This window comes from Tamandua tetradactyla, chromosome X (genome assembly GCF_023851605.1).
Source record: "Tamandua tetradactyla isolate mTamTet1 chromosome X, mTamTet1.pri, whole genome shotgun sequence".
NCBI classification, from domain to species: Eukaryota; Metazoa; Chordata; class Mammalia; order Pilosa; family Myrmecophagidae; genus Tamandua; species Tamandua tetradactyla.
This window is the reverse complement of record NC_135353.1, coordinates 70884652-70898129: the sequence shown is the minus strand read 5'-3', so window position 1 is coordinate 70898129 and position 13478 is coordinate 70884652. Positions and strand designations below refer to the sequence as shown.

The following is a 13478-nucleotide window of genomic DNA, read 5'->3' as shown; positions in this document are numbered from 1 at the left end:
AAATTGGCATGTTGGCAAAAAACTCTTAACCTGGAGTGTAGATTAAATTCATCTCTCCTGAATCAAATTATTGGTGGTGAGGTTTGGATAACTGCGACTTCATCTTAGGAGAAAAAGTTATTCCTGTCACTGCCACCACCAAGAGGCAGTGAAAGATACTACTAGGTACTTGTTTAGACTACAGCAACCAGTCTCTGACCCCTGGAAGCCCCTTCTAAAGGGAAACCATCAATGAGGAGAACAATACCTGGGACATAGCAAACAAAACTTGAAAAGAAAATTGGTCTTAAATATGCTCAAAGAGGTCAAGGAAAACATGGACAAACAACTAAAGTAAATCAGGAAAATGATAGATGAACACAAAGAGAATATTAAAACAACAGAAATTATGAAAAGGAATCAACCAGAGCTGAAGACCACAGTAACAGAAATAAAAAAATTCCCCAGATGAATTAAACAGCAGATTGGAGCTGGTAGAAGAAGAAACCAGTGATAGTGAAAATAAAGCAGTTGAAATCATTCTTTCTGGGGAATGGAAAGAATAAAAAATACAAAAAAAAAGAACAGAGTCTGAGAGACCTGTGGAATACCATCAGGCAGGCATACCAATCTACACATCATGGGAGTTCCAGAAGGAAAAGAGAGAAAGGGGCAAATGGACCAGATGATCCAATCAGCTGAATTTGATGCAATCAGTTGAGGGCTTTTAAAGGAGAAGAGAGAATTTTCACTTCTTTAGCCAACAAACCTCTCCTGTGGAGTTTGTCAAGACTCTTGGCTGGAGCTTCCAGCCTCGCATACTGCTCTATGGATCTGGGACTCTTGCATTCCCACGGTTGCATGAGACACTTTTATAAATCTTATATTTACAGGTATCTCCTATTGGTTCTGTTTCTCTAGAGATCCCTGATAAATACAAGGATTTATTAATTTACAAGTTTATAGTTCTAAGGCCTTAAAAATGTCCAAACTAAGGCATGCAGAGAAGGATACCTTGACTTTGAAGAAAGGCTGATGTCTGTCACATGGGAAGGCATATGGCTAGTGGCTGCTGGTCCATGTTTCTGGTTCTGTTGCTTCCAGTTTCTGATTCCAGTGGCTTCATCTCTAAGCATCTGTGGGCCCTCACTTAGCTGCTCCAGTGCAAAACTTTGGGTTTCATCTCTTAGCTTAGCATCTCCTGAGGATGGAGATTTCTTCTCTTGGGGTTCTGCTATTTCTGTGAGTCATTGCTTAGCACCTGGGCTTTTTCTGTATTGATCTCCAAACATCTATGTCTGTTTCAGCTCAAGGACTCTAGTAAATTAATTAACACTTATACCTTCAATGGGCAGAGTCATATCTCCATCTAATCAAAAGGTCACACCCACAATTGGGTTTATCACATCTCCATGGAGACAACCTAATCAAAAGGTCATACCCACAACTGGGTGTGTCAGAACTCCATGGAAACAGCTGAATCAAGAGGTCCCACCCTACAATATTGGATCAGGATTAAAAGATCATGACTGCCCCACAAGATTGGATTTAGGATTAAAGGAACATGGCTTTTCTGGGGTACATAACAGTTTCAGACAAGCACAAGTTCACTACAAAAGATCAACTGAATAAAAATTGTCAGTAATGAGAAAAAAAAAAGTTGAAAGACTTAGAAAAACCAAACAGTAAAATAGTAGAAGAAAGTCCTGCATTATCAGTGTTTTATATATAAATGTGTTAAACTCTCCAGTCAAAATGCAGAGATTAGAAGAATGGATTAAAAGTATGACCCAACTATAAGCTGCTTAAAAGAGAGTCAGCTTAAACTCAAAAACCATGTTGTAATTGAGTGTATGTAAAAAAAATATTCCATGTAAATAGTGATCAAAAGAGAGCAAGTGAGACCATCCTAATATCAGATAAAATGAACTTTAAGTCAGAAAATATTAGAAGGGACAAAGAAAGCCACTATATATTGTTGGGGTAAATTCATCAGAAGATATAGTGAATTATAAAGATATATGCACCTATCAACAGAGCCCCAAAATGTGTGATGCAAACATTAACAGATTTGAAGGGAAAGATACATGATTCTACATTAATAGTCAGAGACAATATACCACTTTCAATAATGGATAGAACATCTAGAGAGAAGATCAGTAAGGAAAGAGAGGGTATTAATTGAATCACGTCTCCCACAAAAGGCATATCCAGGTTGCAACCTGAAACAAGGCTTCCAAATCAGAAAGGAAAAAGTAAAACTATCTCTATTCTCAGATGGCATGACACTGTCTAAGGAAATCCAAAAGATAATACAAGAAATTTACTAAAGCTAATAAATTCAGCAAAGTGGTCAGTTACAAGATCAATATGCAAAAATAAGTGGTGTTTCTATACATGAGTAATGAACAATCCAAAAATGAAATGAAGAAAACAATCCCAATTACAACAGCAACTAATAAAATATCAAGGAATGTATTTAACCAAGGATGTAAAAGTCATGTATACAGAAAACTAAAAGTCATTAATGAAACAAATTAAAGATCTAAGTAATGTTGAGCATCTTTTCATGTGCTTATTAGCCATTTGTGTATTTTTCTTTGGAGAAATGTATACTCAAGTTCTTTGTCTATTTTTTACTTGGGTTGGTTTCTTTTGTCATTGAGTGGTAGGAGTTCTTTATATAGTCTGGATATAAAAGCCTTATCAGACATAATATGGCTTCCAAATACTTTCTCCTATTCTCCCCACTGTCTTTTCATTTTCTTGATAATGTCCTTAGGTGCACAAGTTTTTAATTTCAATGAAGTGCATTTTACTTTATTTTTTTGTTGTTGCTCTTGCCTTTGGTATAAAGTCTAAGAATCCATTGCCTGATACAAAGTCCTGAAGATATTTCCCTGTGTTTTCCTCTAAGAGTTTCATAGTTTTAGCTGTTACATTTAGGTCGTTAATGTAACGAGTGGAGTGAGGAATGATGGGAAGTTAATATGTAACGTGTGAGGTTTCTATTTTGGGTAATAGGAAAGTTCTATTGATGGTGATGAGCATACCACAGTATTGTGAATCCTGTTCAATGGTATGCTTGGGAGTGGTTGAGTTGGGAAAATTTAAGTTGCATATATATTTCTACAATTTAAAAAAGCAACTAAAGAGATAATGATAACTAAATGCAATACATGATCCTTGACTGTATCTAACAAATAGGGGAGAAAAGGCCCAAATGGACATTATTGGGACATATGAAAAATTGGAATCTGCTTTGAAAGCTTTATATTAATGTTAGAATTCTTGAACACAATACCTGTATTTAAGGAGATTACTTAAGTAAATATCCTTGTACCTAGGAAATGTATATGGAAGTATTATGTATTCAAGGAGTGTGATGTATACAACCTACCCTCAAGTATTTAGAAAATTGATAGATATATGATGCATGGATAGATAGATAAAATGATACAGCAAAAGTGGCAAAATGTTAAAATTGGTGGCCCTGGGTATCTGGAGGGATAGGAGTAGGTTGGGGTTCTCTATATGAGTTATCTTATTTTTACAACTTCCCTGTAATTCTGAAATTATATCAGATTAAATTTAAGGAAAAAAAAGACACCAATACATATATAAAGAAACAAGAACTAAGAAAGAGGCAAATAAAATAGCATGCAAGTACTGAGGATGGAGGAATTAAATCTTACCTGGAGGCAAGGGGTAAGGGTGAAGATATCAGAAATATCTCAAAGAGGTCCGGGCATTTCAGCTGAGCCTAAAAGGATGAATATGTCTCCCATGGACAGAGGTACAGCTGTAAGAGCATTACAGATTGAGGGTACAGTATGGGGAAGGGTATAGATATAGGAAAGCAGACATTAGAATTAGGAAACAGTGGATAGTCCAGTCTGGCTTAAATATAGAGAAGGTGGAACACAACTGGATGGACTAGGATTGGGCACCTGAAAGTGAGTGCCTCCTCAACTGCTGCCCTTAACTTACTCGATTCCCTGCCCTGACTTTAAGGAATGTGTCGGAGGATAGAAATGGAAAGATGGTATTGTGATGAAATTTGCAGGGTCCTGAAAGTCTTTCTAGGGAATCTGGTGATGCTTAATAGATGAGCTCCCATGCTGACAGATGACAGCAACATTTTAAGCCAAATGACATGTGGACTTGCCCTAATAATACATGATAGAGACAATAATATTTATTCAGAAAGGGGGACAAAACAAGAGGGCTGTATAAATGATGAGGTTTTTCCTTCAGCTATACCTCACGAAAAAGTTGGGGGATGTCCTGCCCCCAAGAAGCCCCACCCAGAGTGATCAGAACAAAGACAATCAGCTTCTTGCTTGGACACACACACACACCCCTCCCACACTCACTCTGCTGTTTGGCTGAGGTTGAAAATTTCCACAGGTTGGTTAACTATCTGCTGGAGGGTACGTGTGAGACTTAGAGGTATCTAGCCAGGCTGCAGAGTGAAGTTCCTCAAGTATAAATGCAGTACACACCAGGAATTTCAGGGAGCTCTAATCAGAAAAAAAGAGAGAGAAAACTTTAAAAATCATCTAAATTGCAGGTACACATCGGAAAAACATGCTGTTTTCTTTGCCCGTAATACATTTGTGTGGCTCTGACCCCTTCATTATAACCTGTTGATGTACAATTCATTGGATTGCAGCTGTGCTTTGCAGGTATTAAACTGGGGATGGCTGCTAAAATTAGGGACATATGACACATTGGTTGAGGTATTCTCTTTTGTCAAACTCTAAAAGAACAGACACAGACAAGAGACAAAAGAGCTTGAGTGGAAAAACTACAACCTGAACATTGGTCCAAATATTTAAATTATCCGAATGTTGGGTAGTGGAAGGAAGAGCTTAACAATAAAGAGGCGGCAGAAGGGAAGAGGGAAAGGAGGGAACCAGATCCGGGGCCCTCCTGGTATCTGGATCTAGTCTCAGCCATCACGTCCTACGGTTGCTCCACCATTTCCTGGCTTCACTCCACCTCCACCATAGCAACCACTGCTTCTCCCCATGTGTGCTTCCCACAGGATGAATGCCTACTCCTTGAGCTCCTGGACAAAAGACAGACCTGGGATAAGGTGCTGGCAATTGGCTGAGGGACCCTTTCCTCTACCAACAAATGTTCTTATGGTCGCCTGAGAAACTAATTTTTACACTAGTGCAGGGAAGGACAGACAGAAATCCATGCACACCACCGATCCAAAATAACACCCCAGCTCTCCTCAGACCTCCATCTGTCAAACATCAGGTGTATGTCTTTCCTGTTTCTTTTCCTTACAAGTAGATACACCTCGATGTGAGTCTGGTCACATGATCCACTGTTAACCCCATGTGACCAAGCAATCAGCTAGTCTGAGGCAGCCCTGCTGCTTGGTTGGCAGAACCTTCTGCCTCTGGCTTGAACTGGTGCCTTCTGCTTGCTAGAAGAAACCTGAAGCTCCTGACTCCAGTGAAGATAGAGAGTTGGAAGAAAGGGTGGTTTTGGAGTCAAAGCTTCCAGCCTTAGGCCTGGGACTAAGTCTATAAGGGCCTAGGACTGGCAAGGAACGCTCTAAGAGGACTTCAGAGATTAACTGGTTTTTAATATTTTGTGTCATACTCAGGTGACATACTAAAATACACAGACACACACAATCTGTCTTGGAGAAATATGGATAAGTGAAACAAACATTCAAATTTCAGTTTCTACTGCCAGGATGATCCCTGTTAACATTTGTGGTTTGTGACAGGAGTCAAAACTGCATTTTGCCTACTTCTATAAACTTCACATACTAGAGTCAGTTGGAAAAAGAAAAAGATCCCTTTTTACTGTCAGAAATGTTATTCAAGACTTGGATAAAAACGACACAAGTTACCAGATATAATTTCAGTTCAGTGCTGGGTTTCACTTTCTATTTATTGTGCTAAAGCCCAGCTGTAGAAGCTTATATTAACTTGCAGATATTTTGTCCATAACATAGGCAAATGATATCCTCAAAGGTTTCAGTTTATTGCTATGCAGGATCTTAAAGAGTTTTGTCTTTAACTTAGCGAAGTTATCCTAACATTTATTAGCTTACCTATGTGTATGGAATTTACCATACATTTTGTTCATATTTTTATGTCTGTATTATATACACAGATTTGTCCTTCAACCATTTTCATAATCTTAGCAGTTGTTCAATAATACATTGAAAAAATGTTTCCCATATTCATGTTAAATTCGCATGCGTCATATTAACAGGCCCACAGACAAAACAAAAATAACATTTTCACTACATCTAAAAACGATAAAACTTTTGATATTTCCCCGTTTAGATTCTCTCCCCAAACCAACTCTGTCCCTGACTTTTGCAATTGTCCTGTCTGAAGATATATCTTTTTAAAGTTTTATTATTGTGCTAAAATTCACATAACATAAAATCTACTATTTAACCATTATAAAGTGTACAATTCATTGACTAAGTACATTTGTAATATTGCACAACCATTACTGCTATTCATATCCAGAACTTTTACATCACCCAAAAAGGAAATGTTTTGAATACAGAATCATGTTAAAATGCTGCTGTTTTTGTACCAAGAGAGTAATATAAACTAAGCAACCTTGGCAATTTTGTCTTTAAAAATTTTATTTAAAAAGCCAGTCTTTCCACAGTCTCATTCCCTTGTAAATCTTAATGATCTCCATGAATTTGTTACATTTTCAGTTTATGCATTTATATAAGCATATACTCTACCTGCCCACCTACAACTGGAGACACTAGATATAAACATATTAAAAGAAAATACTGCCTTATTTTTGTATCTTCCCAGTATCAGTCTCTGAGAATTAAGATGGTATATTCCACTCCAGACTAATCATAATTTAGTTACACAGAAATGTTGTCTATTTACACACACATTTTAAAATATGGGATCCAATTTTCCATAGATGATGTCACATTGCACCGAATATAAAAGCGTCAAGGTCATTCATGTCAATAAACAGATTTATACATCATCATTTTCAATGTCTGCATGGTATTCTTTTAACATTTTCCTTGGACTAAAATCAGAAAGGAAATCCTATTCCTGAATCCCTTTAACTGGTGTGCTATCCTACTTTTTCCTTCACCTTTTAGGTGGCACTGAAGCAACATCTGAACACCTATACTTTGAGTTATAAAATGTGCAGATTTAGCCTGATCATCTGTCAAAAACTGGCCTCACCCCAACTTTCCAATGGCATCCCTTACTAAATTCTCACCTCTTCCAGGCAGACTAGGTACATCTCTGCTACTGGAACAGATTTTCCAATTCTGCACTTTTCTTCACTCCACACTGCCCACTTCCAGGAATGACCTAATAAATCATGTTATCCTACCCTTTATTGACCAACTTAACTGTCTCTTTTCTCTGAAGCATCCCCTTAGTACCACAGCCCACAGTAATCTCTTGCCTTGTTAAGCTTCAAGAATGGGATTTTCCAATGAATGTGTTTGCTACCATACCAATGATCTGTGCTTGTGTGTGTGTGCAATGTCTCTGCACCTAACTTTAAGCCGAAGAAGAGTCATTTCTACCAATTTTAACATAGAACTTTATTGAAAACACCAACAGACTAAGATAGAGAACCATGTTAATACAACAAATAGAAGTGTATCTTAGTTAGCTGACTCAGTTCACTGGAAGCTCAATTAAAAAAATATTGCAGTCTGGACAGCAAGACAAATATCAACAAATGTGTTTTCAGTTTTAATATTCATTTAGCATCCACACAGTGATCCAGCTCAAACCAAGACTTGGACAAAGCTAACATCAGCAATAAAAATACAAGTTACCACATAACACCAGATTGTGAAAACCAAAGCACTACTCAGGACTCTTTGGGAACATATGGCTGACCAAAGGCAGGTGGTTAATCATACTAACTTTGTTGTCCTGCCTCAGGATCATTTTGATTGTCTATTTGGACTTGCAGTTCCTTAGCTAACTTTTCAAATTCATGATATGCAGAAATAAGTGGCTCAAGACTGAAATCATCATCAATTAAGGACATCACTCCCTTTTTCACATTATTACTAATATTCTGAAATATTTTTATGACGATTTGAATATTATCATTTGATTCTTCTATGTTAAAGAGACTCATAAATATTGGTATAGCCTTGACACTGAATAGCTTTTTTGCCATGACAGGATTTTCTGACAAATTCAGTAACATTTTCAGAACGTGAAACTTTGTTCTTCTATTGCCTGCAGTAAGTAAGGAGAGAAACTCTGCTATATAATTGGCAACCAGTGTGTGATAATCAGTAGTAGTAGTGAAGTGTCTAACCATTCTTATACCAAGCAGCTGCTCAGGGGAATCCAAACTATGAACAAAGGTTTCCTCACATACTTGACATATGAATGTCTCAATCATGTTTAGATTTGGATAAGGTGGAGCCATGGTAATCATGTTTTCCAAAAAACTGGTCCTAACTCGGGAGGAGGGATAATTGAGCAAGGTTTCAATAAGTGAAACAACACCTGAATCCCGAATGAAATCTCGGGTAAATTGAGAAGCACTTCTCGTACCCATTGCAATTTTTGATATTTCATAAATAAAGGGATCCCGAATTTTGTCGATTAATAAAAGGAGCTCTTCAAACTCTTCAGAACCAATTCTAAGCTCACATTGTATGCAGCTGCAGGACCAACTCTCAGGCTCTGTACTTTCCTTGGCCTTAAGATGCTCTCGAATCTCCCTGACTGAACGGTAGGAAGGCTCATACTGAAATGGCAACTCAGGGTCAGGCAAAAATTCCTGCTCTTCTCCTTCTGGGCTCAGTTCTACATTCTTGGGCTTTCCTCCGAACATTTCAAAGAATACAGACCCCGTTTCTTCAGGAATTCTAAAGGAGCTTGTGGATGGAAAGCCAATCCCATGACAGGGGACAGGCTTAAATTCAACAGTGACCTCTTCCCAGGTTTGGGGCCTGGATGATACATTAATTTCCTGCTCAGCCAAATCTCTGAACCTGCAACGTGCCCTGTACACAGGAAGTGGATTTAGGTCAAAACAGGCCTCATCTCTGTCCCAGAACCAGGTACCAAATAGGGTCTCTTCTTCAGACTCTGCCCTGGTATCTTCTCTGGCCTCAGCACCCGAACTTGCCTCTTCTTCAGTCCAGAACAAGGATCTGGCAACAGCCCCCACCTCAGCTCCTGGCCTAGATTCACATATGGACACAGCCCCAGCCTCCACACTGGCCTCTTTCTCAGCCCAGAACCAGGATCCAATAATGACCTCCTCCTCACTCCTGGGCTCTTGTTTGACCCTATCCCGGTTATTAACATCTTTCGGGGCTTTGGACTTCCAGTTGTTATTAGGCTCTTCTTTGTCTCTGGGCCTGAATTTATTATTGGCCTCTTTTCCAGACAAAAACCATGACTCCTTATAGAACTCATCTTCAGACCCTGATTCAAAACAGTCCTCTCTCTTTATCCTGGGTTTGGACCTGATATTTGCCTCTTCCTTGGCTTTGGGTCTGGACAAAGTATTGGTCTTTTCTCTAGCCCACAAGCAGTATGGGTTTTCAGTCTCATCCTCAGAATCAATATAGGGTTCTTGCTTTATCTTGGGCCTAGATCTGGTATTATTCTGTTGCTTAGCCCTGTGCCGGGACCTGGTATTGGCCCCTTCCTTGGGCCATGATCTAATACTGCCCTCTCCTCCAGCCCAAAAAGAAGACACTGCTGAGGTTTCATCTGCTGACCAGAATCCAGACTCATTTGTGGCCTTCTGTTGGGCTCTGGGCCTGGGATAGCACCAAGACCCCATATTAGTTTCCACTGATCCAAACCAGGGTTGAATTCCTGCTTGGGACTGGACCTTTGGGCCATGAAAGGGCTCAGCCTCCACATTGCCCAGTTCCCTATCCATAGACAAAGCACTAGTTTTAGCAACTGGCCCAGTCTCAGTACTAACCATTCGCCAGGCCATAGCATTGGACTGTGTCACTCCCTCTGCCTTCAACGTTGCCTCAACCTCAAACTCAGTCTGGGCCCAAGCCTGGGCTTCATCCATGGGCCTTTTCCCAGGTACTGCCTTGGCCTCAGTCTTAGGATGTGCCCCAGCCATTGCCATGGCCTCAGTCTTAGGACGTGCCCCAGCCATTGCCATGGCCTCAGTCTTAGGACGTGCCCCAGCCACTGCCATGGCCTCAGTTTTGGACCATGCTCCAGCCACCGTCATACCATCAGTTGTGGGCTGTGCCCCAGCCATTGCCATGCCCTCAGTTCTGGGCCATGCCCCAGCCGCTGCCACAGCCTCAGATTTGGGCCTTGCCCCAGCCACTGCTATGCCCTCAGTTTTGAGCCGTGACCCAGCCACTACCACAGCCTCAGTTTTGGGCTGTGACCCAGCCATTGCATTGGTTTCAGCTTTGGGCCGTGTCCCAGTTACTGCATTGGCCTCAGTTTTAGACCTTGCCCCAGTCATTAATTGGGCCTGGTTCCTAACCTTGGGTCTGACCACTAGAGGGACATCAACCTCTCTCTCAGCCCCATCCCCAACCACTTCTCCAGTCTTCTTTTCAGATTTGGCCTGGGTTCCAGGCTCAATTTCAGCTCCAGTCATGGTCCCAATTACAGAGGAGACCAAGTTCTATAGCCCTACCCCAGGCTCAGCCTTGAATACAGATGTGTCACAGGTTTTATCTTCACACCCTAATCTTTCAGTGATTCTGGAGACAAAGTTGGAAGCAAGAGATAAGAAGCAATTGCCAGTCCAGCAGTCAATCAACCTCGTTCCCAAACACAGCCTCTGACAATAATAAAGAATGCAGAGGAGGTACAACCAAGCTGGGGAGGATGGATGGTTCCTAGGTGGACATAGACATGCTGAGGGTGGTAGCCGCAACGATTCTATCACCACCAGAGCTGCCACTGGAGGTGGATCTAGGGAAAGAGAAAGGAAATGAGCTTTGAGCCTCTTTCAATTGTCATCCCATGCAGAAACTCACATGGGAAGACTGGATACTGAACACCTGGTGACACCATAGCGTTACTGAAACAGTCACTGAGCCCTCATTTCCATGTTCCTGACCCCTGGAGCGGCAACATTACTTTGCCTGCTATAAATAACAGGCACAGGAATGGTGGGAAAATGGGTTTGCAATGGGAGAGACTGAGAAGCCATCAGACTGGACTGTAACCATTAAGGGACACATGTTGGCATATAGGATCCCACCCCAAACCTTGAACCATTCTCATACCAACCTGCACTGATCTGGTGCAATTTCCCCCTCCTTTCCTGGATTCCAGCACTGTCAAACCCTACAGAAGGCTTTCAGGTAACCCTAAAGACAAAAAAAGAAACAGGTAAGAATGGAGCAAGAGTGTATATACAGGCACACATGCTGTCCCCTGATACAAATACCTCCCTTTCCATTCAAGGCTCCAATTTGTCTATCATTTCCCATCTCCTAGTCCCTACTCTTATGTCTTCTCCTCCCAGTCACAGCCCTCTCTACTTTTAAACCAATAGTCTCTGCATGAAATGCACAAAGGATGCTGAGGCAGTATGGAAATATGGCAGAGTAAAGGAGAGGTGGAGGAGGCCCTATACCAGCTTGGATCAAAGTCATGTGCCAGGCTCTAACTCTACCTGTCCACAGGTGTTCTCCCGTTCACACCAACCTCCAGAGATCTGAGCCAGTGCCCCCTCCTTTCCTTCCTTGCAGAACTGACCAGCCCTAAAGAAGACCTAGGGGTTCAAACAGAAATAAACGTAACATAGTCAGGAGACAATGGTAGTAACTGACTAGTGAACAAACCAACACCCAGGCTAGGAGTCACAATATTATCTGCTTTTCAACATTTAGTATTCTACCGGTAGAATATTCTTCAGTTCTCCTTTAGACCCTCTAAGTCAGGCTGCCAGAGATTGTAACTCCATTTCTTCACCTCCCTCTCTCCCCCATTAACTTTCTTCTCCAATTCTGGGAATTCACCGCTAGGTGGAACTCAACCCGTACCCAGCGCAGCATAAATTGGGGGATGGGCAAAGGCATATTCTAGAACCCAAGCTGGGAAGTGGTACCTGCAACCATGACGCCCTTGCCAACCCCACCTCCAAAGCCTATTTGTTCCTACCCCGAATTTGGGGGTGAGGGGTGAGAAGAGTCTAGAACACCGACAGAGAAGCAAATATTAGGAGGTGCCCCTGCATCCCCCCGACCCACTTCATGGTCTCCAGTCAGGGCCCACCGCCCACTCCCTCTCCCAACACACCTCCAGGAATCCAGGCCATTTTCCTGCTCCTGCTTTTTCTCAAGCCTCTCCTTTAGAGCCGCACACTGCAGGAAGACAGACTCCGCGAGACCTACCGCGCAGACAGGAGACTCTGGCATCAACAGGGCACCCACAGGAAGAAACCGGGCCCAGAGCTGCAAGGAAAAGCATCCAACACGCGGGGCCCAACAGGCACCTTCCCAGAATCTGGGCCGGGAATGGCGAACGCGACCGTCCACCTGCCGCCTCCGCGCAAAGCTCTGACGCCAACCCCCGCCTCTGACTACCACCCCCTGCGACCCCCACCCCAGAGCCTCTCCAAGATCGCCCCCACAGCAGCCTCTCCACAGCCCTCTCCCAGCACAGACGCGGCCGGGGGCGGGGCAAGGGCTCCTGGAAGGCTGGCCGGGAAGCGGGCTGCGCGGTTCCTTTCTGCACGACCCGAGGGTGTCTCTCTGGCCACCTCTCCGCCCTCGGCCTGGGCCGCGCCGATCTCCGCATCTTCGCGTCAGGGGTCTCCCGGCGCTGCGCACCTCTCTCAGAGGCTGGCTCGGACCGCATTCTCTCCTCCTTGCCAGGATCCCAGGCTCAGAAGGGCAGGCCATCCACGGTCAACCGTGGCGACCACCTACCCGCCCCGGTCCCCCCGCCCCCACTTGCCTTTGCAGGCCCAGGGCCCAGCTCGTCGGCCTCCCCCTCCTCTCGAAGCTCCTCAGTCGCAGTCCCACCGCTCTCCGTGCCGGGTCAGAATCGCAAAGAGGCGCTCCCGCCCCCCACGCTGCAGAACCAAACCCAGCAGGGGCTGCGCAGGAGTGCGGCACGAATGGCTGGTGGCTAGAGTGTAAGGAAGTGGGGGCGGGAAGGGGGCGGAGGGATATGGGCGCGAATGCGCTCGACGCCCCCTCCCAGGCCCACCATAGTTCCGACCCAGAGGTGGGCGGGGCCAGGAGCCCCAGCCCGGGGAAGGCGGGTTGCCAGCTGGATGCCGCAGTGTATGCGGCCCCTTGTGTGGCGACCACCAGCACGCTTCTGGCACTAGGATACCGTATAGGGGAATGGAGGGCTGTTGGGGTGGGGGCAGGACCTGGTGGTCAGGTAGAGCCGTGCGGGAAGGAGCAGCGGATGAACACCGAACTGCGGCTTGTTGCGTATCATCTTTCCAGGGTGTTGATGGGAGATGGGGTGTCAGGAAAGCAGGGTGACGGGGAGAGGCGATTGAAGGCCAGAACACACTGG

The 13478-nt window shown here is 43.4% G+C and overlaps 1 protein-coding gene across 4 annotated transcripts; it reads right to left on the bottom strand.

Annotated features, from left to right (window-relative positions):
• Positions 1-3947: 3947 nt before the first annotated feature.
• On the bottom strand, positions 3948-13156 carry GPRASP2 (G protein-coupled receptor associated sorting protein 2). Of its 4 annotated transcripts, none has more exons than XR_013169625.1 (5): positions 12903-13156; positions 12243-12397; positions 11617-11715; positions 11229-11308; positions 3948-4502 (listed from the first exon to the last, which is right to left on the bottom strand). XR_013169625.1 is itself a non-coding variant. In XM_077146870.1 (5 exons), exon 5 carries the CDS (start codon positions 10585-10587, stop codon positions 7891-7893), a length of 2697 nt encoding a protein of 898 aa, XP_077002985.1. In that variant the 5' UTR covers positions 10588-10907; positions 11229-11308; positions 11617-11715; positions 12243-12397; positions 12903-13156; the 3' UTR covers positions 7540-7890. The 4 variants fall into 4 exon arrangements, 3 of the variants coding, with proteins under 3 accessions (XP_077002985.1, XP_077002986.1, XP_077002987.1); XM_077146870.1 differs by lacking the exon at positions 3948-4502 and adding an exon at positions 7540-10907; XM_077146871.1 differs by lacking the exon at positions 3948-4502 and adding an exon at positions 7540-10907 and having other exon boundaries at positions 12243-12333.
• Between the last annotated feature and the right edge of the window lie 322 nt (positions 13157-13478).